Genomic DNA, 26,945 nt, shown 5'->3' on the forward strand with positions numbered 1-26,945 from the left:
TGTTCTATGTAGAAAAGACTGTTTGATTCATGTCTGATGAATTCATCTTGGAGTATTTATCCTCCACGTCTAGAAGTCCGCTCCGTGAAAATCCTGTCCGACTTTAAAGCGGTCCGTGTTTCCATGGTGACAGAGGGAACAGCTGGTTAGCATCTTTCTAACTTGACTGAACTGAGGGTTGGGGCTTCCAGCACAGAACCAACCTGAGAGCAAATGAACATTCAAATCCTCCACAAGCTAAACCCCATCAGCGTTGGATTGCTGCTGACAGACAGACTTCATTGATGGCATCTTCCGTTCTGGACCTGACGTTTAGCACACCATAGCTGGATTCCAGAGCGCTTTATCAAAGCGCCTTAAGCCCGTTTGGACTCTGGCGCTCCACGCGCTGATGAATAGTGGCGTTTGGAGGAAGTGCGGCTGCGCAGTCCGTCACTGAACACCGTCACTGCCTGGACCTCTTTCTGGGTCCTAGTGCCCTAAAGGTTACAGCTCCTGGTTCCACAAGAAAAAAGTCCATTCTAGAGGCCACTCTGACCTCATCATCATCAAAGACAGCGTTACCTAGCAACCATAGCAAGACCATAGCAGCTATAGAGGGAAACACAACAAACCATCAACGGCGGTTAAAGCAGTCAGACGTTTGTTCTGCAGCTCAGCAAAAATCTCTGCTTTAGGTTTGGGGAGAAAAACAAAGGAAAACACACGGAGAAGGATTCTGCAAAGGAAATCCCAAGTTCTATTGGTAAGTCAGCGTCCTGGAAACATGCTTTGTTGGTTCTGAAGTGGCATGAATGCAGACTTAGATTGGTTTGTTTCCTTGGATTCTTCAGATGGATTCAAGCTGTAAATGTTGTCAGCATAAAGCAAGTTTGGACTAAACTAAAGCAGAAAGTGGCTTTGAAGATGGTCAGGAGAAATGAGGGCTTTTTTCAGGAATTCTTGGAAGAGGAGGACTTCTCCAAACAACCAGAATCTAGGAGGAGGTTTTTTCAGCATTGAGATCAGGATTTAGCATGAGCTTCAATCCCATTTTTGTTCAATCCAAATGTTTACCGTCATATTCAGGAGTTCAACTCTGAAAGCCACCATGACATCATAGACATTAAAGACCCTGTTACCTAGCAACCAAACACAACAAACTGTAGACTATTCAAACTGGACATTTTGGGGCAACAATTCTTTTCTAACTCAAGTTTTTATGAAAAATCCAAATGATGGAAACAGATTGTGTAAAGGAAATGAGGATATATTGGTGAGTCACAGTCCTGGAAACATGAGTTGTGCTCTGATGAAGACGCCTGATCCAAATGTGGATTTTTGAAATGTTCTTCATGAGATTCAAACTGATTGAAGCTTTGAATTAAAGGTGTCAACACATTTCTGCATTGGATTCATTCTGTTTCAGTGTCTAAGGTTGGTTTTGTGGCAGAAACCAAGTTTTTGTTGAACAGTAGCGTTTGAAAAAGCAGAAAGTGGCTTTGAAGATGGTAAAAGGAATATCATGATGGCTTCCACCTGTCTCTTTGCTTTTCCTTTCTTTTTTGGGTTTCTCCTCTTTGGGAGGTTACACAAAACTGCACTTTAACCCAGAAGGAAACAACAACCGCTCCACAATCCCTGAATCCCCTACAGCCTTTATCTAAACATTTACATTGACCATTATCACACATTTGATTGCATTTTCTCAGAAAAATAAGCACAACTTCCTGTTTGTTTGTGTGTGAAATGATTCCAAAAAGCCATGTGTCATCCTGGAGGGACTGGTTTCTCATCAATGCAGACCACCAAGTTTCTCTGGTTTCTGACTATTTGGTGGCTGGTAGGCCTTTTGGGATTTTTGTCAGGGAAAGAAGTGAACCTGGGCTCCAAATATTGGAAGACACTGATCTAAAAGTACTAGGACATCTGGAGAAAGCTCTAGTTCTGCTCCAACTCAGTCCAAAGCACTGAAGATAGATGGAGTTGGATTTGGGAGAGGACTGAGCTCATTCAGATGAAGAAAGAACAAGTCAACAGATGAAGAAGATTTCAGGAAGTTTCCCATTCAACAAGTTCAAGTTTCCAGAGAGCTAGTTTAGCATCCGTGTTCTGGACCAAACCACTGTCCCTCTGAAGGTCCAGACACAGAGAGGCCCAGAGTGACCCCCATTTCTCCTTTTTGCTCTCTCCAGTGGCTGACTCCGCCCCTTAGGACGTCCCCCTGTGTGGATCAGTGGTCAGTGGGTTGGAACCTGCTGCAAATGCAGGCTCTGGTTCTAACTGCTGGATCAGAAGTGGAATGTGAGCTGTAGAGGTGTGTCTGCAGCTGGATGTGGAAAACATGAGGGAGGGGTCAAAGGTCAATCTTTCTTCCAAACAAATGTTGTCAGTCTATTCTCCAACAATGCTCCAACATCTTCAAAGGTTTTTGGTCCCAAATCCAGAGTGTAGCTGGTAGGACGTGATCATTTCAGCCTCAGATTTGGGATCTGTCATCTCTCTGCCACCGTGACACCGAGTGATGAGTTCATGCTCCAAAGCGGCCCGATCGCTGGCTTTAGGGACTATTCCAAAAGCTTTCAATGATGGCGGGGAATGAACATTAGGAACAGATGACGGCTTGAAATGTCTGCTGTTGGTTTCTGATCCAGACAGAAATTCAATCAAATGTCTGTGAATCCATGATTTCCTTAGAATCTTTGACTCTAGATTCAGATCCATCTGGTTCAAAGGATGAAACTGCAGCTAAAAGTCTTTCAAAAGTCCAAATCCTCAAAGATGAAACAGAAAGTTCCTAGAAAGTCAAATGAAAAACAATCAGATTGTCTTAGATAAACCCGTTTGGAAGTTAAAGCATAGAAAGAAAGAAAGTTCCAAAAGCTAAAAGCCTTAAATCAAGAAAAGTCCAAAGAAAAACAGAAATCCCACATTTGGATCAGTAAAGACATGAATTCTCCAGAAACATCCAGAAACAGCTCTGAGCAGCAGCCATGAAGGGACTGAGAACAGACGGACATCAAAGCAGAATCCAAGCAGCACCTTCATCCTGATGAAGCTCCGCCCTCTGACCTTCAGCAGTTACTTCCAGGCCCGCCCCCAGGAGCTTCTGCTGCCTCAAAGAGGAAGGTGGAGGAGGTGAGAGGCTGCACTGGAGCTTTGGACCAAACCCTGTGATGGATGAACAACATCTCCAGGCTGTTTCCAGCCTGACCAGGAGGATCAGAAAACAGCAACAACTTCTCCTCCATCAAACCATGATGTCACCACCAGCAGGTGGAGACAGATATGAGCAGAAATTCTCTAGTTGGCTTCAGATTTCAGAGTTTCCCAAACAAGCAGTAGCACAACTCCACTTTTCTCTCCATCCTCTGAAATCTGATCTTCTGAGGGACGAGAACACATGGAGACTGAGACTACCGGAGCATCACTAGAAGGACAGTTGGACTCCCCTCTGGAAAAAGAAGGCTTGAGCATGTTGACGTGACAAACTCCACATTTCTTCTCTTTGTCATGAGTTGGGATCCTAAAATTGGTGTCATTCATTTTCTTTTCCAGCTCATATGGAGCAGAAAACTGTGCCTGTAGGCTGGAAGCAGGCAAAGGCAACAACAGCAACACTTCCTCACCTGCACCTGTTGTTGTTTGTGTGTTGATCCACAAACACATGCTGTGAAGAGGAACCTGCAGTGAAGGCAGCCATGTTGGAGCCTCACACATGTTCTCATTAGGATCAAATGAACCAGTGTGTTTGAGACTGAAAGAAAGACTGAAGGACAAAGAAATATGAAGATTCATTAAGGATCAAATCCAGACTTTATTCATGTCTTCAGAAAAAAAAGCTGCAGACATTTTACAGACACAATTGAGGTTTATCAAAACTTTTCTGACCAGAAGATGCAGTTCTGGATACAGCCAGAAGGTGTCGCCCTTCTCATTTATAATTCAAGTTCAAACTACAGACCTGGGGGGTATTCCAGGAAGCATGTTTAAACAGCCTGACTTTCACCCTAAACTCTGGCTGAAATCCGCCTGAACTCGCTTACTCTGGGTATGTTTTTTGATTTGATTTGAAATGGTTTATTTCAAGCAATTAAGTAGAAAGAATACACAACAGCAATATAAACATCAGTTATACATTCATACAGTAACTAATCAAACTTAGGATAATTAGACATATTAATAAATATTGCTTGAAAGGGAGTGGAAGGAAGCGAACTTATATAATCCCACCCCGTTATACTATAACCATTTTATTAAATGATTTATCAATATCCGGTTCCCAGTTTTTATCAGACAGAATTAAAAATCATAAGATATCGATAAAGCACATGACAAAGATGAATTACTTAAGTATTACGTCAAAAATAACTATTTTAGAAATCAACATGGCAAATGCAGATCAGTCATCTGAACTATATGCAGATTATGTTACTTATAAAAGCCAAAGTTACTTTTAAAAGTCATTCATGTGCTTTAAAACATAATACTATATCAGTAAAATAGACACAACACTGTTTCAGGAATTTTCATAGCAAAATTCCATCAAGTATCAAAAGTTAAAAACATGTGCAAAATTATGCTACATTAGGAAAGATTTTTGAATCAATTTATCAAGTTTTGGAGAAAGTGAAGTAATATCATTAAAAGTCAATCAATTTAACAATTTTCAATAGGTGATTAATCATTTGTTTTACTTTTTTAAATATATATATATTTTTTTTTATAATAAAGTAATGCTGTAGGGGAAAAGTAAAAAGGGTCCATAAACTGTCGATTGTCCAAGGTTGGTATTTCTTCTTTTACTGATAACAGCCGTTCTTCTGGGTTCAAAACAGTTAATAGTTCTCTTCGATGTTATGTCTGCAGACATTAGATTCAGGTCCATATCCTTCTTCAGCTGATATCAGCTCGGTGAAAGTTGAGGTCAAGTTATTTGCAGGTCAGAACTCTGCTGTTATTCAGGTTACGTAAAGTGATGAATCCACGTGTCATATTTCTTGAAATTATTTGGCTCATTGGTTTATTACTCCATGTTGTTTCAGACGACTGTGATTAAACACTTTTCAAAGTCTTTCATGGTGTTCACAACCACAACCTTGGACCGGTCCTCTGGACCGAGCGGTTTGACGTAAATCCTGCAGCCTTTAACCCAAGTGTTCTCAATCTGCTTACGCTTTCTTGAGAAGCCGTGCATGTTTTGAGATTTCAGCATTCCTTCTGGTCAGATGGTCGTTCAGATAAACAGCCGAACCTTTCAGTTGTTTCCTTTGGGTCATCAAAGCTAGCTTGTGTTTGTGATTCACAAACCTGAAGAGGATCGCTGGTTTATCCGTCTCCTTTCTCCTGGGGAGCAGGTGGCAGGTCTCGATGGTATTGAGATCCAGGGAAATCCCTTTAGATGTGAGAAATGAATGTATTTGCTGATCCAGAGACACAGCACCGATCTCCGTATTGGCACTGCTAGCTACGCTAGCGCTAGCATTAGCAGTGCTAGCTCGAGGCTTGAATGGCACTCCAGTGAGAATGACATTATTCATCCTTACTTGCTGTTCCACATCGTCCAGTCTTTTCTCCAGAATCTCGACCTGGTTTTTCTCGCTGCTCGTTTTGAGCCCGAAATCTTCGGAACTCTTCCATCATATCCCACAGTGGCGTTAGCTTAGCCGACACTTGTTCCATAAAACTTTTCAGCGTTTCTTGAATAATGTCAAGAGTCTTTTTGAGGTCTTCGTATTCCTGGGGTTTCTTCGGGGGCACGGTCAGCTCTCTTTTTTGAAAATCAACCTTTTAAAGTAATTTGAAGATAGTTGTATTCGCAGAGAGGCACGCCACGCGTCCTGCCGTGTAACCCGGAACCGGAGACCGGTATGTCGGTTCCAAAAGACCGGATATGAGTTGGCGTAATTACGCTCGACTTGGTATCCCTGGGTTAATGCTCGTGCACGGAAGGTACATAAAGACATTCTCAATAGATCGCCGATTTCCGGAGTCACCATGGAAACGCGTGGAGAACCAAAGAGAGCGCAATACTTTAGTGAGACGGAGTCTGAGATTTTAATGACGGCGTATGAAGATTATACGTCCATCAAAAAAGTAACACGGCTGCATCATCAAAAGAAAGAGTTTCTGCTTGTAGTAGAAGAACAGACAAAGTAAACGCACAAGTTTTTGATCTTATTTCCATTTTCCTTGTGACGCATAAATATATAACTTATCCAATTTTGCCACCTTAAATGAAATACTTCTATTGGTAACAAATAATTGAGTTAAATTTAATCAACCTAATTTCTGTCGTCTATAAAACTCAATAATTGTTTATACAACTCAAATTTATGTATTTATCCAACTAAATGTCATATTACTCTAATTCAATTAATATTTTTTCCATCTTAATTAATTATATTTCTTGATCTCTCATATGTCTAAGTATGAGCCGGCAGATATGCTCATTTTTATAACAATAAAAAGGACGGGGAAAAAAATGCACGTTGTGCTCAAATTCATTAAAGAATTATCCATCTTTAACATTACCATAATGATAAGTAGAGGTGATATAAACTCATCATCCTCTCTTTCATTCTTACACATGGTGCAGAGACATAAGCATAGTAGGACAAGATAACTCAGCAAAACATGGCAAAACACAGTAAAACAGCTAAACAACTAAACACATTTGGTCAAAAAGCCACACTTAAACCAAAATCCGTCCAGACAGGCAAAGGAAATGGTATCCCACAATCCCTTGCGGTGCCGATCTAACAGCAGCACCAAAGTTACACCTACTTAATTGAATTAATTTGAATGAAAGTAAAATTACTGTCTGATAAATACGTGTTATTTTTAAACTGACTTAACAAAAAAAAGATTTTTAATTATCTTAACTGAAGCAAATAATTAAGTTAGATCAAAGTGAAAAAGTTGAATTTTCCAACATCCATATGTGGTCTTGTCACCCTCTCATGGTGGAAAAAGTATTATCTGAGCTTCTTCATCCACTAAATCATCTTCAAATGGACACGCCATGCTGCTTCACCTCTCTGTAAACAAACTAACCTTCAACTAAACCTGCTCCCGACCAGGTTATGTTCAGAGCATGAGTTGCTATGGCAACTTGACCCACCCTGAAACATACCTCAATTTCTGGAACCGAAAACTGAGGTTATCAACTTCCTTAGCCTCAAACTTACCGTGGGAGCTAGCACAACCTGCTTCCTGGAAAACCCCCCTGACTGATTTGGTTTGGTTTTTGTTATTTTAGCCATCATGTACGAACACATTAGACCTAGAATTACAGAAAAAACATCAAAAATGATTCACAGACTTATTTTAATAAATTAAAATGTATAATTTCTGTCTATTGGAAGTCATTTGAAGTGAAGCTGTGAAAGTGACCACATTTGTTCAACAACCTCATAGCAACAAGAAACTAAGGAGATTTCTCTCCAAAGAAGTTTTTTTCCTCTATTTTCCATCCAAACAAAGACAAACAGATGTTCTGAAAGGCAGAAATGTGTTTCCACCCAGAGGAACCTGCAGCAGCTGCTGATCCATCAGAAGATTCTGGACCTGCAGAGACTTCCCACACAGCTGCCTCTGCCTCCAAAGAAGCTGCTGATCTGCATGGAGAGAGAGCTCTAAGTCTCTGCAACCAAAGCAAAGAAGCAACCAGAGAACAGAAGCACAGAGCTGAAGCAAACATCCCAGAATGTTTGCTTTGGGAGTCCCACCTTCAGTTTGATCCGCTTCAAGACAAAGTCCCACATGAAAGAGATCAAAGTGAGCTAACCAAGCGCTTCATCCAAGAGAAGCAGCTCCAAAGCACAAAGACTCCGTCTGGTTGCAGGAACTCTGGGAAAGAAGGAGCAGGAGGAACTCCTGCAGGAATCTCTGCAGGAAACATCAGCTTGGAAAGAAGAGCTGACTCAGCTGAAACATCAGCTAACATGTCAGCAGTCTGTGGCTGAGACCAAGTCAACACTCCTGCAGCGCTCAGCTGCAGCAAAAAGACACCCAGCAAACGCGGAGAGAGAGAGAGAGAGATTGATTTTTTGATTTTTACAAAAACTTTAATAATCATAATAAATTAAAGACACACTGTACATTAAAAGAAAGATAATAAGACCTAAAAGGTACCCCATTGCGGAGCAACAACAAAAATCAGTATGTAGCCTGTAATCCATTAGAATTTGAACACTATGTTATTATCCTCCCCGATAGTACACAGAACTCCCTCCAGAGCCCAGGTATTTTTAAACTTTTGAAGGTCGTCAATCAACCTAAAGTAAGCGTATTCAACATTCACACGACTTTTCGGAAGAGAAAAAAACATAAAGGGAACATCCACACAACCAACAGAGAGTAACCGGTTTTTCCTTGTTAGCCAGATTGCAAGTTTAGCTGTTGCAAAAATAAAATTGAGTATGGTGTGTACATGTTTCCTTCGGGCTGTATATTTGGGGCCAAAAATGAACAACGGGAAAGAGAACACCTCCCCGAGCCTGAGACACCAGTCCTCCAAAACTGTGAACATACGCCTTAGCCTGTTACACTCGATTGCCAAATGTGCCAGAGTTTCAGATGTCCCACAAAAATCACATTTGTCTGATTGAGTTGGAACAAAGTGTGCTTTGTATCTGTTCGTAGCTATAGCACCGTGTACAATTCTCCACTGGAGATCAGCTGCGCGCTTTTCAACAGGCAACTTGTACAGGCACCGCCAGCGTCCTTTTGGAGTGTGCCCTGTTCCAAAAACCTTAGTCCACTTGGAGGCTTTATGTCTTTCAACGACTGCAGACGTCATACTTTCACGCATGTGGTGTAGAGTGTCTTCTTTGCCATGGTCTTAAACTCCCCGTCTCCTGCATTACTGAAGGCAAGCAGTTTATCCTCATCCTCTGTCCAATCCTCAACATTTGGGGAGACGGTCAAGGGCGGAAAAGAATATTGCGAAGTACCAGTCCAGCTTTCATTGAGTAGTTGAAGAAAATGTTTCCACTGCGCAGGAACAGATTTCATGACGTCATCCACCACTTTATCTAGGAGCCTGGGACGTAGACCAACCCGTTGTCTCATGGCTTCCAAGGGTAAGAGCAAGTGACCCAGCTTCAAACAACCAACATTGCTCAATGCTGATCTAACTGAGAACAAAGAGATGAGAGTCAATGAGGGTATTAAAGAACAAGGGTTTTTCGAGTATCCACAGTCCAGGAGTGGCATCCTGAGCACGGATAAACCTTAAAGCTCTCCAGGCGTCAAGAACTGAACTATAGAAAGGAGTGAGACCACTTAAATCTAGATGCCCTCTGGTCACAAGGAAGAGCTGCTTGTCATAGCCAAGGCAACCGGCTCTTAGGAGGATTCTGGGAGTGTCGAGCCATCGCATGCCGCTGTGATACAGCAGCCGCTGGGCAGTTCGCAGTCTGAAAGCCATCAGTCTGGATGTGACGTCAATTAATCCCTGCCCCCCTTCTGATAGCGGCAGAAACAGGGAGGCTTCTCATGTCCAATGTTTACCGTTCCAGAAAAAGTCGGTAAGCACACGCTGCACCTTGGTGAGTAGATCTTTAGGAGGGGAAAGAACCAGCAGTTTCTGCCAGAGCATTGAGGCCACTAGGTTGTTTGTAATCAGGACACGTCCTCTTTAAGACAGCTGAGGTAGCAACCATTTCCATTTAGACAACCTAGCACAAACTATGTCCAACGTCCCATCCCAATTTCTTTTGGATGAAAGACAAATAGGAAGACAAATACTTGTTCTTCTAATATTGGATCCAAATGTTGGTAGAAAGTAAAGCAGCATATAAACAGACATTTCATCTGAACTAAACTTCAGATTAACCTCCGCTTTCTCTTAAATGTCAGTTAAACTCTGCCTGTCAACCTTCTACAATCACCCAACTATAATTGCCTGTACTAAGAGAAACTCAACATTACTCCTGGTTAAACCCACAGGGCTAAACAGGAAAAAATATACATCTGAAATGTTTGGTTCCCGGGTTGTCCTCATAAACAAGTTTTTATGTACTCCTGTTAGGGCTGGGCGATATGGCCTAAAAATAAAAACCCCAAATTTTTTTTTTCAATTCGATTCACGATTTTCTCCCGATTTTAATTTGCCCCCTGCCCTAATTAAGGAAAGCAATAAGTACAAATGACAGACAACTTAAAGCAAATTTTGCTTTTATTTAATCAAACACAAGAGAAATGTAACCCCCGTATCTGGGATGAATAATAAAAAATTCAACACACTCTTCAAATCAAAGTACAAGATTTTTCTTCTTCTCTCTCCCTTTTGGACCTGTGTTGTTTATATAATTTTTGTCTTGTTTTCGTCTTATTGTGTCATTCTACACTTGTTTTCACTTGTCCAAAATAAAAAGGTTACTTACTTAAAGTCCCAGCTGTGTTTTAAGGTTTTAAATAAATTAAAAAATGAATAAAACCCCGTCTTCTCCACGGAGAAGATGATAAAGCTGCAGTTGCGCGGTCACCCGCCCCACGTTTCAAATTAATATGCCGGTGTAAGTAATAATTACAACGCAGTATTCTTTATTAACAAATATTATAACAAATATTATATAACAAACTTACTATTGAAGTATGTATACAGCCATTGTAGAGTGAATATGTTTGTGTGTGTCAGGGCGCGTGCGTGTCTAACAGGACTGAGTGTGTGCCAGGCGAGCGCGCGTGAGAGCCTTTACTGCGATGGGCTTTAGGCAAATGTTGAAGCGTGGGGTCTCTTCCTCCCCGTAAGTGGCAGTAAACCCATCCCACTTCCATCAACAGATGATTTTATTCCTTAGGGAACAAACTTCCCACACTCACCAGTAGCCATGCTGTCGCTAGATGTTTCGTGTGTGCTATGATGTTGTTTGTCGCTTGCCATACCGCCGTGTGAAACTAGCGCTACAGAAGCTCTGGGGAGCCAAAAAACGCGCCATTACACAAAAACTCGATTTAGTTATTTTTGAAAATGCCCGTGACAAAAAATTCTAATTAATTCATTCAATCTATTTATCACCCAGGCCCAACTCCTGTATATCCATACCTTTTAGCAGTAGCATAAACTTTAAAAAAACATCACTGTTGTTTTGCATTATTGAACAACAAATCCTGAAAATGTTTTCCACAGTTTTTCACTTTACATTCTAAAACATTTCATATTTATGCAAAGCTGGTATGAAAAGCCTGTCACAGTCTTCAGTTCTGTTTTATTTTATCTGTTGAGTCTTGTGTGTAGGTTGGCTGTGGGTTGTCCAGAAGGCCTTTTTCTTTACAAGAAAAAGACTTCTCTCCTGTATGAGTTCTCATGTGTGAATTGAGATTAGATATTTGACTAAAACTTTTTTTACATTCTTTACAAGAGAAAGGCTTCTCTCCTGTGTGAGTTCTCATGTGTGTTTTAAGACTAGATTTTTGACTAAAACTTTTTTTACATTCTTTACAAGAAAAAGGCTTCTCTCCTGTGTGAGTTCTCATGTGTATTTTTAGATCAGATGAACGACTAAATCTTTTTTTACATTCTTTACAAGAAAAAGGCTTCTCTCCTGTGTGAGTTCTCATGTGTGTTTTTAGATCAAATGCACGACTAAAACTTTTTTCACACTCTTTACAAGAAAAAGGCTTTTCTCCTGTATGAATTCTCATGTGTCTTTTAAGATAAGATATGCAATTAAAACTTTTTTTACATTCTTTACAAGAAAATTGCTTATCTTTTGCATGGATTCTTGCGTGAGTTCTGAATAGAGATTTGTTACAAAAGCTTTTGCCACATTCTTTACAGATATAACATCTTTCATCAGATCCAGTTTCCATGTAGTCAGACAGGTTAGTAATTATTCTTGAGTTTTTACCAGACTTGATCGAGGAAAGACTCTCTTCTTTTGGGGATTGTTTGTATTTCTTACGCAAGCTTGCCTTCTTGGGATGAAGATCAGAGTCACACTGACTTTCTGAAATGTGAGAGCTGCCCACACTTTGGACACGACTTCTGTCTCTTCTCTTCCTCTGATCTCTGTTCTGTGGTTCTGTTTCTTCATCTGTACTTGATGTTGATTCTGTCTCTCCATCTGTAGTTGTTGTTGATTCTGTCTCACCATCTGTAGTTGTTGTTGATCCTGTCTCCTCATCAGTAGTTGATGTTGATTCTGTCTCTGCATCTGTAGTTGATGTTGATTCTTCATGTTGGTTTTTTTCATCCTGACTATCAGTTACATTAAAGCTCTGCTGATTGGTAAGATCTGCTTCACTGTTCTCATCTTCCTTATATCTAGGAATCTCCATCAAGGTATCAGTCTCCTGCTTCAGATCAATCTGATCTTCATCCTGACTGTTGAAGAGCGCATCTGGCTCCTCATTAATCTGTGATGGTTCTGTTACACCCTGTTGCTCTTCAATTTGTGGAAGTTCTTGTTCTTCCTGTTCCCCGCTGAAGTTCCTTTGCTGGTTGCAGAGATCGTCCTCTTCAGTCATCCATTGCTGGGGGAGGGCTGCAGAAACACAAGAAGAGGGTCGTTAAGATGTTTTGATGACTTTGTGTGTTATAAGGACCAATAAAAATTCAAATAGTGTCAGTCAGAATATGCACAATATTTTTTTAGAGTTTCTTCTGTTTTCTTTAGCACAGCAGCACAACTCAGTTAATAAACTGTTGTCTGAACCAGTTGAAAATAAAAAAGGAAACGAATTGGCAAAACAGAACTGAACCAACATGCAGTAATACTGTGGTTCCCAAACTGGGGGGCGTGCCCCTAGGGGGGGCGTGGAGGTATTGCAGGGGGGGCGCAGCAAGGCTACGGCTTCCCGGGTTAGTTACAACAGCATGGACAAGTTTGTGACAGCGCTCCCAGCTAAACGCAAACCAGATGATGAATCTTCACCAAATGTAGCAACTTCAAAAGCAAAGACAAGAAAATATGAGGAGGCATATCTCGCACTCGGCTTCACGACCACAACAGTGAGTAATGAGGAAAGACCACAGTGCGTTGTGTGTCTAAAAATACTAACTTGCGACAGTCTGAAGCCCAACAAATTAAAACGCCACTTTGAGACAACACATCCCGAGCACAAAGAAAAGCCGGTGGAGTTCCTCAGAAAAAAACTCACACACTGTTGTGCACAGCAGAGTCGCTTTACTAAGGCAGCATCCCTGCCTGCAAATGCTCAGCTCGCCTCCTACAAAGTTGCCTACAGAGTTGCTCAGTGTAAAAAGCCACACACTATCGCCAAGGAATTAATACTTCCCTCTGCGATTGACATGGTCTCAACTATGATCGACGAAGCCACTGCCAGCAAGCTTAAGGCCATTCCTCTCTCAAACGATACTATCTCAAGGCGTATTTATGATATGTCAAAAGACATAGAAGAGGAGCTAAATGACAAGATACGGGACCGACGCTTTGCTCTGCAGATGGATGAGGTGACTGACAGTAATAAAGACTGCTTATTGATAACATACGTCAGATTCATTGATGTCGACGATTTGAGGGAGGATTTGCTTTTCTGCAAACAAGTGACGAGCAGAGCCACTGGAGACAAACTGTTTAAAACAATTGACACTTACTTGAGAGAGACTGATCTGAAATGGGAGGACTGTGTGGGGATCTGCACAGACGGGGCTCAGGCCATGGCTGGGAGTAGAGAGGGGCTGCAAGCGCTCATCAAGCGCGTCTCCCCTAACGTGCAGTGGACACACTGTATGACACACCGAGAGGCGCTGGCATCTAAACAGCTCAGTCCTGACCTGCACGATGTTATGACGGATGTCATCACTACATTGAACTACATTAAAAAACGACCTGTCAAAGCACGTATTTTCTCTGCTCTGACCACACAGCTGTTCTGTTTCACAGCGTGTTCCTATGGCTGTCATGTGGGAAGGTTTTATCCAGGGTCTTTGAACTGCAGGATGAGATCCACATCTTTTTGGAGGAGGAGGAAAATGAACTTGCCCACAAGTTTAACAACAACAAGTTCCTCATGAAACTTGCGTACCTAAGTGACATGTTTGAAAAACTCAATGAGCTAAATCTGCAGATGCAGGGCAGCAACACACACCTTCCACATCTGGCAGATAAAATCACATCATTCACAAGAAAGCTTGAGATGTGTGAGCAGCAAGTTACAGAGGGAAATATGGACTCGTTTGAGAACCTGAAGTCATTCATTGAGGTCATCAAGCTGCAGAACACAGTGATCCCATGCATGAAAGCCCACATCTCTGCCCTCCAAAAGCATTTCCAGAGGTATTTCCCAGTGCAGGATCCTACACAATATGACTGGATCCGAGACCCATTCAGTGCAACACCACCTGTCGAATTCAGCACTACAGAGAATGAACAGTTCATTGATGTCACCTCCGATTCAACAATGAGGCTGGAGTTTCAGTCTAAGACACTAGCTGCATTTTGGATTGGAGTGGAGAAAGATTTCCCACTGCTAAGTAAAAGAGCTCTGGCCACACTCCTTCCATTTGCCACGTCTTCCCTATGTGAGATAGGGTTTTCTGCTGTGGCCTCCATCAAGACTAAATACAGATCAAAGCTGGACACTGAAAATTATCTAAGAGTAGCAGTCTCACAGCTGCAGCCCCGATTTGAGAAGATGTGCAGCATGAAGCAAGCCCACACCAGTCACTGAGAAGATGTGGACATTAAAGGACAGTTTTTGCAGAGTTAAATGTTCAGGATTTTGTTATTTTCTTCAGAGAGCTGGTAAAGTGTAAAAGGCCACTTTCATGCAGGAATGGAGTTTATAAGAAGATGTGTTGAAAGCCATGAACACCATTACATGATAACATTTTATGATACATGATGCAGTGTCACTTTTAATAATTGTAAAGGTGATTTGTCTTTTTTTTTGTTTTGTTCTGGAAGAAGTTGCCAATTTGTATGACTTACAATGTTAAGTAAAGTCCAGTGGAGTTTAGAAACAAAGGATTTGTATGTTTGTGTCAGTGTGGGGGGGCTCGAAAATATTCTAATCTTCAGAAAGGGGGGCCCTGCAGAAAAAGTTTGGGAACCACTGCAGTAATAAATCAAAGAGCAAAGTATCTTCAAGAAATATGATGCCTAGATTCATCGCTTTCTCTAAAAGTCTGACATAACTCTAAATAATTCTCAGCCTGGCTCTGACCTGCAGACAACTTGACCTCAACTTTCACCGCAGCTGATATCAGCTGAAGAAGGATATGGACCTGAATCTAATGTCTGCAGACATAACAGTGAAGAGAACTATAAACTGTTTAAACCCAGAAGAACGGCTGTTAATCAGCAGAAGAAGGAATACCGACCTTGGACATTCGAAAGATTATGGACATTTTTTTTATTTTACTTCACAGCATTACCTTATTATAAAAATAAATAAATAAATACATACATAAATAAATACAAAAAATAATAAAACAAATGATTATTCAATTAATGAAGATGGTTACATTGATTAACTTTTAATTATATTACTTCACTTGCTCCAAAAATGGATAAATTGATTCACAATTTTTTCCTAATGTAACATGATTTTGCACGTATTTTGAACTTTAGATACTTGATCAAATTTTTCTATGAAAATGTTATGTCTATTTTACTGATATAGTATAATTTTTTAATCATAAAAATGACTTTTCTAAGTAACATAATCTGCACATATTTTGGATAAATGATATAATAAGTAAGTAATTCATATTTGTCATGTGCTATATTGATATTTCAGGATTAAATTCTGTCTGATAAAAGTTATGAACCGGATAATGATAAATCATGTAATAAAATGGTTATAGTATAACGGGGTGGGATTATATAAGTTCGTTTCCTTCCACTCCCTTTCAAGCAATATTTATTAATATGTCTAATTATCCTAAGTTTGATTCATCATTGTATGAATGCACAACTGATGATTGTAATGTTTGTGTATTATTCTCATTTGATTGCTTGAAATAAGCCATTTCAAATAAAAAATAAATAAATAAATAAATCTTTCACACATGCACAATAAGTGTTATAAGAAAAAGTGTCTAGTTTGTCTAGTTTGATTGACAGACAGACCCATTCTCCTGAAAAAGCTCTTCATGAAATAAATCAGTCATTGTGAAAAACAGCAACATGAAAATCAAAGCTACTTTGGAAAATATTGATTTTGAAATCCAAGGTTTTGAAAAAAGACGTAGAATTATAATAATATTCCACATGATTAAAAAATAATATTTTAAAATGCTGTTTTAAAATAATGAACAGGTTTTTAAAGCAAAATGAAATATATTGAATAATATAATGGCTAATTTAAAATCTGTTTGCATGTTTTTCACAATTTCATGATCTTTATATATTTATATGAGATTTATTGGTTGATTGTTTATTTGCATGAGGTCATATTTATTTATTTAAGTAAATATGTATTTATTTAATTATGAACAGTATAGGACTCAATACTGGAAGTGCAGACTCTGTGAAATTAAAATTGTGATATTGACCCGTGTGCACTTTATTTGTTATTTTCCTACAAACCAACCTGGAAAATCTCTGAGGCAAATTATGAATTGTATTGAATCTACCTATACTATACAAAATCATTTCAAAAAAAGATAAACTGATAATGGAAAATACAATTAGGATTGGGTCATGGTAGGTGTATTTTATTATAACGTAAAAATGCCCAGGTACATCACAGCAGACAACACACATGTGATGCAGAAAAAACTGTTCAGTCCATCATTCCAGTCTGATGTGTGGAAACACTTGAATTTAGCTAAGACACATGACCATAAAGTGTGGTAGAATGTTCTAATAATGTTCCCGTTGTGTTCTTGTTTACTTGTTTGTACACATACAGTGCCCTGCAAAAGTATTCGGACCCTTGTAGGGCTGCATGATATGAGAAAAACGTGCAATATTAGTGATAAATATGGCGATAACCATATAACTTTGGTATCTGAAAAATAAGCAAACAACCAAAAACCTTCCCATTTAATTGCAACAGTTTAAAAATTATACTCCAAATGACTCTAGTCTACATAAGAGATGAACATCTAAAATAAAAGATGTCCATCTGATTGTTCAAATGCATACATTTATTTATTTGACTCGTAAAATACTTCAAGCTGCCATAAGATTCTTTAGCACAGGGGTGTCAAACATACAGCCCGTGGGCCGTATCCGGCCCGCCAGGTGGTTAAGTCCGGCCCACACATGAAGAGTAAAAATCATAAGGATGGTTAAAAAATAAAGCAAGTTTCTAGTCCATTCCTAGAAATAACCGAAATGCGCAATTCCGCCCCTAGGGGGAGCAAAGGAAAGGCAAAACAGGTGAAACAGCATATCTCTGCATGTGCCAAAAATGAAATGTAACAGCTCTGTGTCTGGGTAAGATACACTTTGGTTCCCTATGAGCCTTACCGCTGTTATCTTGCTATAAGGATGATCAGTAGCAACACCCTAATGACCAAAATGTTGTCAAAAAGTGAAGTGGAGTGAAGAGATTTCCAGGAAAAATGGACAGTTTTTTTTTTCTTTCACTAAGCTGAATGCAAAACCCCCATGCTTGTCATGTCATCAACAGGTTGCAGTGTTCAAAGAATATAACATTCAGCACCACTAAGAGACTTACCATAAAGAAAAGTTTCTGGATTGCTTCCGTGTCAGATGTAAAATATTCAGTCTATATAAAATTAAATAGACCAACTTCTTTTTAGTCTCAATCAGTCTGGTACATCTGCACACTGGAATTTTGAACTTTGAGTTCCAGAAAATGGCAAAATGTGGAATATGGAATGTCAACATTAATATCAGGGATCTGCAGTGTTTATGACAGGAAGTGCAGATTCTAAATGTTCTGAACAACTGCGACACCATCAAATATAATAGTAATAATAATAATAATAATAATAATAATACAAAAAATGTATAAAGACATTTCCAATACATCTGAAATGCTATTTACTTAACAGCAGGTCAAATAGCTATATGAAACATATTTAGGCATTAACTCAAAAAAGTACTATCGTAACAATTTTGCATAAGGAAAATAGATCAAAGTTAAAAGAGTATTGCAAATATATTTGTTAGAAACCAAAAGTACTGCATTTGTGGTATGTCAGACCTGCAGCCATAGGATTGGATAAATCGGAACAAAATACCATCAATATTTCTAAGAACTTAACAACCAATGAACATGAAAAAAATAAGTTATTTTGTTTTATTTATCTTTGGTTCCATAATGTGACAGGGCCCCGAGTAACTTAATGTGTCTGTCTTGGTGCTTTTATTGCATGTAAAATTAATTGTTTTTACTTTTTCCTTAATTCTACTAATTATAATCATATACATTTTCTTTATTTGAACAGCATCATTATCTATTTTCATCTCCAGTAAATGAAGAGATGATATTTATTTATTGTTCACATGTCATTTGGACATTTGTCAGAAGGAACAGAAAGTCTGGGTTTAATCTGATCTTGGTTGGTTTTTATTCAACAAACTGAACTTGTAACTTCATAAATGTCAGCCGCTGCGACGCCAGAAACAAACAGCTGTGCAGTCATAAACATTGATCCACTTTGTGCTTTTCCCGCTCACGTTTCATCCTCAGACACGCGCTCATATCACCACGCCTGTCATCTCACCAACAACAGTTTCACAACACCGGATCATCATTATCATTTCACAGAGGGAAACGTTGTTTTTGGTTTTGTCATTTAAATCACCTGTTTCTGGCACTATTTATATTGGCGGGCGGAGTCACAGTTACAGCGCTGTGTGAATGGACCCCTTATGACCCCACAGGGAAAAAAGGTCATTGTGAGCAGAGATGATCACTCAAACTTGTTTTTTTTTTTTATCAAGTCTAAGAAATAAAAACAGACGACAGACCCAGTACTGACAGTATTGTTGTCACGTCCCGCGTTTTACTGTCTTTTCCTCTGCATGATAACTGTGGAACGTGTCCCACGTTGTCGACCCCTGAAATGTTTTGTGGAGTTAAGAAGTTGGTCAACATTTCTTTGGATTGTTTGTGTTAAATTACAGAACTCTAGACGTGATGTTTGTTTTTTTGTTATTTTTCTTAATTGTTGGAGATTTGAGAAAAAATGTATTTAATTTATTTAATTTAATTTAAAAAATTTTTTTAAGAAAACTTAAAAAAAAAACCTTGTTGGTGAAAATGTAGAGGATGAAAGTCTGACATAAGAAAAATTCAAAAAGCGACTTTAGTTGTAACTTAACTTAAAAATACCTCAAAATCAGGCTTTTCACAGCAATTATTAGGTTAGATTGATTAAAAATAGATTCATTAAATTACTTAGTAACAGACAATGATTGCTTAATGACATGACAGCTCTAATTATACTGTCAAAATTCAGTTATGATAATAAATTAAAAGCAACCTTTTATATATTATTGACAGAAAAACAGAAATATAAAGTATTTTGTTAAACAGTGAAGTGGAACTTTGTGGTTCTTGTTGGGTTTTGGTCTGGAAGAAACTGGATCAAATGGTTCTTTTAGTGTTAAAGGTTCCAGACTCTTGATCTCCACTGAAGCTATGAGTATGAAATGTCATTCCACAGACAAACCATCAACAAAATGATCCTGATGCTGCTGAGGTTCTTATGGAAGTGAAGCAAATCTCAGCAGAGATGCAGTTTTTCTAAACTGAAATCACTGACATTAAACAGCCTGAACATTCATGGAGCTGAACTGGACACAGAAAAACCTCCCTGTTGTGTTTCCACCCACCAATGAGGAGCAGTTTGATGAAGATGAAGCTGCACTGGAGGAAGAATCAGTCCAGAGAATGGAGAACAATTCTGACACTAAGCAGTTTTTCACTGATGTGTTCAGGTTTGAATCTTTTCTGTCTGCAGATCCATGAGCAGGACCCTGTCTTTGGGTTTTAGCTTGAAATGTAGTTTTGGAAATAGAATCTGTCTGAATGTCTGGAATTGGAGACATGGAGACATCAAAGAGGTTTAGATGGATTTTGGGTTTGACAGAGAAATCTGCTGAAAAGAACTGAACTACAAACTTAGAACCACAGACGACAAAACAGATTGTACTTTTTTATCTGCTCACAATTTTCTTTTTGATCTGTTAAGGTTTCCTGTTTGTCGTTAGCTGGAGGGACTAACTAAGATCATATGATTTGAAGAATGTTGTCGGCTGCACTGACCAACAATGTCTTCTGTCTTTTCAACAGGAAGGGACAGAAGAGACTCTTCCAGGACACGCTGTTGATGGACTGCATGTTTGGAGAGCTTGAAGCTCAAGATAGAACCGTTGTTGAAGTGAACATACCGATAGTGTGGAGATGAAGATCAGAGTCACACTGACCTGCTGACATGTGAGAGCTGTCCACACTTTGGACATGACTTCTGTCCCTCCTCTTCCTCTGATCTCTGTTCTGTGGGTCTGTCTCTTCATCTGTAGTTGATGTTGATTCTTCACGTTGGTTTTCTTCTTCATCCTGACTATCAGTTACATTAAAGCTCTCATGCTCCTCTTGAATCTGTGGAGGTTCTGGTTCCTGCAGTTCCTCTTGAATCTGTGGAGGTTCTGGTTCCTCCTGTTCCTCTTCAATCTGTGGAGGTTCTGGTTCCTCCTGTTCCACTCTGAAGTTCCTCTGCTGGTTGCAGAGATCTTCCTCTTCAATCATCCAATGCTGGGGGAGGACTGCAGGGACACAAACACAACAAGGAGCCTTTTAAACGTTTCCAGGACTTTTGTTTTTTTTAAGCATCAATAAACTCTGTGATCATTGGAGAAAATGTCTGAGGAGTCTGGAGGACCAGAAGAGATTAGTTGAAAAAATAAATGTAGATGCCATTAATTTCTTTAATAAATGTATCATTAATTTCTTAAAATTGGAAATAAAAAATCAAAATTGTCATTAACACGTCAATGATCACTCAGGGATCATGTGTGACACATGTTACTGGCATCTGCATTTATGGCGCACAGTCGGGACTTGAACAAACCGGGGTGTGGTTCCACTAGCACAAGCAGCTGCTCCAGATGTGTACATTGGAATGTGTACACAAGTGGCTTCTGGGCAGTTGTGGACAGATGTACACATATATACACAACTGGACACACTGGACCCTCCAGCAGACAGGCTGTAGGTAAAGACAAAGTCTAGAGTGTGTTCTCTGTTGTGAGAAGCTGTGGGACATTTTTGAAATCTGTGGAACACTCACAATCATGACATCATCAATGTTGTCCACATGTCAATCAAAATCACCAATGATTGAAATCCTATTCTACCAGATGTGAAGTGAAGATAAAAATGGAAAAACATCTTTTATAAAGCAGGAGGGGGCGGGTGGTCTGTAGACAGCGACAATAGTAGAGGTTTTAGGGCCGGGCAGTACAGACAATTGCCCAGGGTGCAAATGCAACATGGGGCGCCATCCCCGTGCTTGGAAGACAAAAAAATCTGTTCCTCAATCAGTTTTCTATTATGTGTTAAATCACAGACTTTGGAACGGACTAAAACCTGTGAACTGCACAGTCCTGTCTTTGAGAAGGAAAAGGGGAGGGGTTATGGGCACAGGCAGCGTGCCATCATGGCGTGCCTTTAGGTGACTCAGCTCATTCTAATAATGTCATTCTTTATTAAATATTTTAGAAATATTTATGACCTCTTTATTTTTCATATAAATGTATTTTTGACATCTGCCTGTGGTTTAGTTGGTGTCAGTATTTTATATAAAGACAGCAGGTAAAGCAGTAAAACAGCTGCACTTAATGAGATCATAAATAAACTATAGATCATTTGTTAATAAACGTTTGAGGTTTATGGAGGATTTTTACTGTTGGTGTTGCAAAGAATTGGGAAACCTTCAAATATTTTGAAGTAATCCCACTGACTGATTTTGACAGAATATATTTTTATGGAGAGCTAAATTTTATATTACTTAAGGTTTAACTTGATTTATTCTGGATTAATATTCCTTTCTATTTTTATTCATTTTCAGTTCAGTTTTAGTGTTTTCAGCAAATGTTTATCTTTTTTGGTCCGAAACCTAAGCAGGTTTTGGATTTAGGCCCCTTGTGCAACTGCATTTGATATTTCTGAGTTTTGATACTTGTAAAATGGACAAATAAAGATAGAGAACACAAAAGGAAGTCATAAAATTTCTATGTGTGCGGGGAGAGAGGGGGTTACTCGCCCGGGGAGTAAGTTAGTGTAGAACCACCACTGACTGAGTGACAGACGGGTCCCCACAAAGACAAGCATGAAGCTCAAAGGGCTTCTACTCTGTTTCTTTGATGAAGGTCACATACCTATGTGGTGTAGCTGCAGCTGTGGTTTCCAGATGACATCCAGCAGTCTGCGCTGACGACAGAGCTCCTGCTCGTACTGGACGATGGTTCCTTCACAGAGTCTGCAGATTTCTTCAGCAGCAGCAGCTAGTCGCTCGCTGATCAACTCTCTCAGAGACTGAAGGGAAGACATGGTTCCTGCTCCGATCTTCAGCTCCAACTCCCACAAACACCGCCGTCCTCTTCACTGCAGCTCCGATCGATCATCTGACTGCTAGTCTCACAATCACAGCAATCCACGTTGTCTTTCCGTTCAACACTTCTTCACTCATTTACGAGACTTTGGAAAATGCTGAGAGTTCCCACACGAACCACGTATCGTCCTTTCTGTCCAAAAACCTCACAAACGTCCCAACAAAACACCACCGTCCTCTCAACACAAGCTAACGCTGCTAGCGCCTCGTGCTGTGTACTTCCGGGTTACGTGACCAGACTTTATTTTAAAAAGAAACGTCTAAACTGCGTAACTGAACCTCGATATGGTTCAAAAAGCTTCCGTTCCTTTTTTAAACTTATCGTTGAGAACAAATAGAACAAATAGTTGCGTCTAATTCCAATGTTCAGATTTGACTACAAAACGCATCAGAGACTAACTAAACCTGATCACAATGTTTATTGTATTTATATACTACAGTAATTAGTAAGTAAACATAGAAACACAAATTAAAAAAGAACATTTCAAGCAAAATATCCTAAAAAACTGTTTCTAAAGTGAATAATTTTGACTTTAAATAAACATTAAACTGTATAGTTAATTACAAAGACAAGCAATAATTTTGAAATTCTTATTACAGTGAAAAAAACAATAGAGAACTCTACTTAATTTAATTACAATTAGATTAAGATATTTATGAAGTATATAACTGAGATGTAACGTAATAAAATAAAAGTGAAAAAACTAAAGATTTTTGGAATGCAAACATTTTTCACCAACAATCTTCCAAGATTTTAAACCTGTTTCTTGTTTCTGTGTCTTCTTCAAAGATTTGTTCAGTAAAAAAACTGAGAAATATTCAAATAAATTCACTGATTTTTTCAGGTTAAGACAAAAAAAACACTTAACATTTTAATTTACAGTACAGACCAAAAGTTTGGACACACCTTCTCATTGAAAGAATTTTCTTTATTTTCATGACTATGAAAATTGTAGATTCACACTGAAGGCATCAAAACTATGAATGAACACATGTGGAATTCTATACATAACAAAAAAGTGTGAATCAACTGAGAATATGTCATATTGTAGGTTCTTCATAGTAGCCACCTTTGGCTTTGATTATTGCTTTGCACACTTTTGGCATTCTCTGGATGAGCTTCAAAAATGTTGAGAAATGCAGAAATGTGTGCTGCAGATGCCATGTTTGCCACTAGAGGGCAGCACAGCAGCTTCAGTCTTTGTCATTGTTGCTGTGTGAGCCTGAAGGAGCTTCAAAGGCCGCCTTTACACTGCAGGTCTTGATGCCCATATCCGATTTTCTGACTATATCCGATTTTTTTGACGACCCGCTTACATCATCTTTTAAAAGTGACCCGTATCTGATTTTTGCATTTACACTTTACAATGCTGAAACTATCAAACGTAGACGTTCTGAGGACTACGTAGCAGCATTTCCGCCTTCCGCGGACCTCTTTCGGACTTTTGTGACTGCGGTTGTCATGGAGGCAACGCGGCAACGGAAGGAGGCGTTGCCTTGGGCGCTTCTGAGGGGATGCATGGGAGAGGAAAAGGAGGGCTGCTCGGCCGTCTTATGTGCTCTTTCTGAATTATGAATGAGGAAGTGTTTGCAGACGTTGTGGTGTACTAACAGTTTGATCCAAGTGTTGAACCTTTCCTGCGCGATGACTTCTCTTTTCTGACCGTAGTCAGAAACACACGGGAGATTTCCTCGGGGTTCTCTTTTCCGTTCTGAACCCTCAGCCTCCAGATTGGGCTAAGAAAGACTCCTAAACTTTTGGGGGAGACACCTTATTTTTAATTTACGTTTCTCCGACACTCCCCCGCTCCGCGCTCACACCCGCTCTCCTCTCCTTAAATTACACGCACACACACGCAAGCACGCGCGCGCACACACACACACTGTCCCCATCATACACGCCCCCCAAACGGTGTCCCGCTTCATTAGTTACCGTTTGCGTCCCGACCGGACCGGACATAACAGCGATTTCCAACTACGGTCTGAAGCCTGAGGCTGAAAGGTAACACGCTGACAGCAAAATCAGCACAAAAAGCATCTTAATAAGTCATGTGATCTCAGTTGGTGGTGTCCTGAGTTGACGTCACTGACGTACGACTCGCATTTACTGGGGAATATCCGATTTTTCTGCTTACATGGCACACGCAAATGCACGTATCCGATTTGTTTCCGATTTATTTCCACATATGAGAGAGGCCTGTATCCGATCTGAGAAAAACGGAATCCATGCGCTTTTTTCCTGCTTACACGTTCACCGATCATATCCGATTCTAGCCAAATGAGAGGAGAAAATCGGAATTGGGTCACTTGAACCATGCAGTGTAAAGGCGGCCAAAGTGAGCTGCAGCTTGGTTCAGACAAACCTCCACATTCACACACAGATGTGATCCTGAAGAAGTCTGAACAGAACATTTCAGGAGAACTCTTCAGTCCAGAACATGAGCCTGCATTGTTCCTGAAACTGGGATCAGAGTTCTGCTCTCTGCTCCAACAGAACCACCTTCATGAGCTCCTGGTTTCTTCTGGATCCTCCAACATTCAGACGCTCTCTGACTGAGTTCATGTCTGCACAGAAACCTTCAGGATTCTCTTCTTCCACACGTCTTTCACTCTGAAACTCTCTTCTGAATGTGGATCATCTCAGTCAGACGTTCAGCAGCATCAGAGCCGTGCATGTGCTCCTCCTCATGAGTCCTGAAGCTGCACCGTCAGCTGCAGAGCTTCAGAGCTGCTTCCTTCTCAGACTTTCCACTTTCTTTGGCTCTCTGGCTCTGATGCTGCTGCTGCTGCAGAAAAACCAGCAGCTGCAGAAAAACTCTGCAGAGACTCACAGAGAGAGGATGGAGGCAGCAGATGAAGCTGCTTCAGACTGACAGCTGATGGAACTGAAGCACTTTCTACATTCTAGTTCCAAATGTTCTACAGAATCCATCAGAGGTTGAAAGTCTTCCTCAGTACTCGAGTACTTTAGTTCAGCAGCTCCTCTTTTCCTCTAAGGTGAAACTTCATGTGGACGACTTCTTCTTCTCTCCTCTTTTCTGGAGCTTGGGCTCCATGCAGTCTGATCAGCTCTGATTTGGGCTTCAGTTGATGTTTGTGATCAGGAACTCTGGATTCTTCTTAGAAGGAGACGTTCTGCCTCTTTAGCAGAGAGCAGAACGTTGATCTGATCTGTTGGAAGCCACTCCATCCTGAAGCTGCACCGCTGAGTTCCTGTCCACCAGGGGGCAGCACTCCTTCCATCCAGCTGCAGGAAACCTTGATGTTCTGCAGAATCTGCAGCCATTCAGACACGCCCTGTTACTGAGGAACGCAGACGGCCTTCAGGAATGTGGTTCTGCTGCAGAACATTCTTCCAGACTGAAGCAGAGAAAAAGTCCCACAGATCATCTGGAAGATCCACATTCTTTCAGTTTTCCATCAGCTTTGTGATCAAATCTCTTCCTCAAACTGTTTGTTCTGACTTGTTCCCTCTGACTTCAATCTGCTCCTTTCTCAGCTTCTGCTTCACTTTTAGGATCTTGTGGATTTGAAACGTTGTGATTCTAACAGACATGGAAAGAAAAGCTTCTCAGCTTCACTGTCAGCCATTTTCCTGAGCTGCATGTGAACAAACTCTCTGTTCCTCTGAGTCTGAGCTGTTTCCATGAAATAGTCAGGCCCCTCCTTTCAGCTCCATCAGGAGTTTCTGCTTCAGTGTCAGTAGATGGCAGATGATGGGAGTTCATGCACGTCTGGATGCAGAAGGTCACATGACCTCACCTTTTTCAGTCACTGAGATCAACAGTCTGTCAATCATCTTGAAGCTCCGCCCCTCCTCTCAGCTGCTGTCAGGTGGTGTCAGGTTTCTTCTTGAACCGGTTCTCTGTCTTTAGTTCAGGAAACAAACATCCTGCAGCTCCTGACAGTCATTCCACCTCCAACTAGAAGCCCCGCCCCCTTTTTCATGTCAGAACAAAACCTGATCAGATCCTGATCCTCTGACTGTGGAGCAGTGGCTGTTCACTACGTAGACAACAGGCAGGTTGAGGGTTTGATTCCAGGAAGGCTCACAGTCTGAATCTGAATTCCACTAAATTCCACTTCAGCTGCTCCACCTGCTGCCCCGCCCATCTGTGATGCCCCGCCTCCATCCAGGTGGACTCTTCCTGGTTGTGAGTCAGTGATCTGTGCTGCAGCTGCGTTGACACGGTGAGGGAGACTCTTCTTCCTCTTCATCTCTTTGCAGAAACTGAAGTGAGTTTGTTTCTGGAACTTTGTCTTCACTAACTTGACTGTTTGTTTCTGAATGTTTGGAGAAGATCTTCTTCTTTCTCTGCAAACTCTCATCCCTCTGCTGTTTCCAAAGCTTCATCATTGTTGGATCAACAACATGGAGGACTCTTCTTCATCAAGTCAACAACGATCAGCTGATGCTTGTTGTTTTTTTTTTTTTATTTCTGACTCCAAACCT

General features: G+C 40.3%; 2 protein-coding genes across 3 annotated transcripts in view; one reads left to right on the forward strand and one right to left on the reverse strand.

Annotated features, from left to right (window-relative positions):
* The window catches only part of LOC144987947 (uncharacterized), a 199,156-nt gene that overhangs the window by 93,559 nt on the left and 78,652 nt on the right, over positions 1-26,945 (forward strand). The gene's annotated exons all lie outside the window — the stretch shown is intronic.
* The window catches only part of LOC144986863 (uncharacterized), a 307,472-nt gene continuing 289,302 nt past the window's right edge, over positions 8,776-26,945 (reverse strand). Inside the window, exons 1-3 of one of the 2 annotated variants that reach the window (XR_013650728.1) lie at positions 22,260-22,820; positions 20,307-20,645; positions 12,337-12,473 (exon numbers count right to left, since the gene is read on the reverse strand). Coding sequence is in view for 1 of the 2 variants with exons in the window: in XM_078935407.1 (XP_078791533.1) it covers positions 11,185-12,473 (1,289 nt within the window). In the remaining variant the exon portion in view is untranslated. Of the gene's footprint in view, positions 12,474-20,306; positions 20,646-22,259; positions 22,821-26,945 lie in introns of those variants that run through there. The other variant, XM_078935407.1, reaches the window with a different exon arrangement.

This window comes from Oryzias latipes, chromosome 2 (assembly GCF_053564925.1).
Source record: "Oryzias latipes strain Hd-rR chromosome 2, Olatipes_Hd-rR_3.1".
Classification (NCBI taxonomy): domain Eukaryota; kingdom Metazoa; phylum Chordata; class Actinopteri; order Beloniformes; family Adrianichthyidae; genus Oryzias; species Oryzias latipes.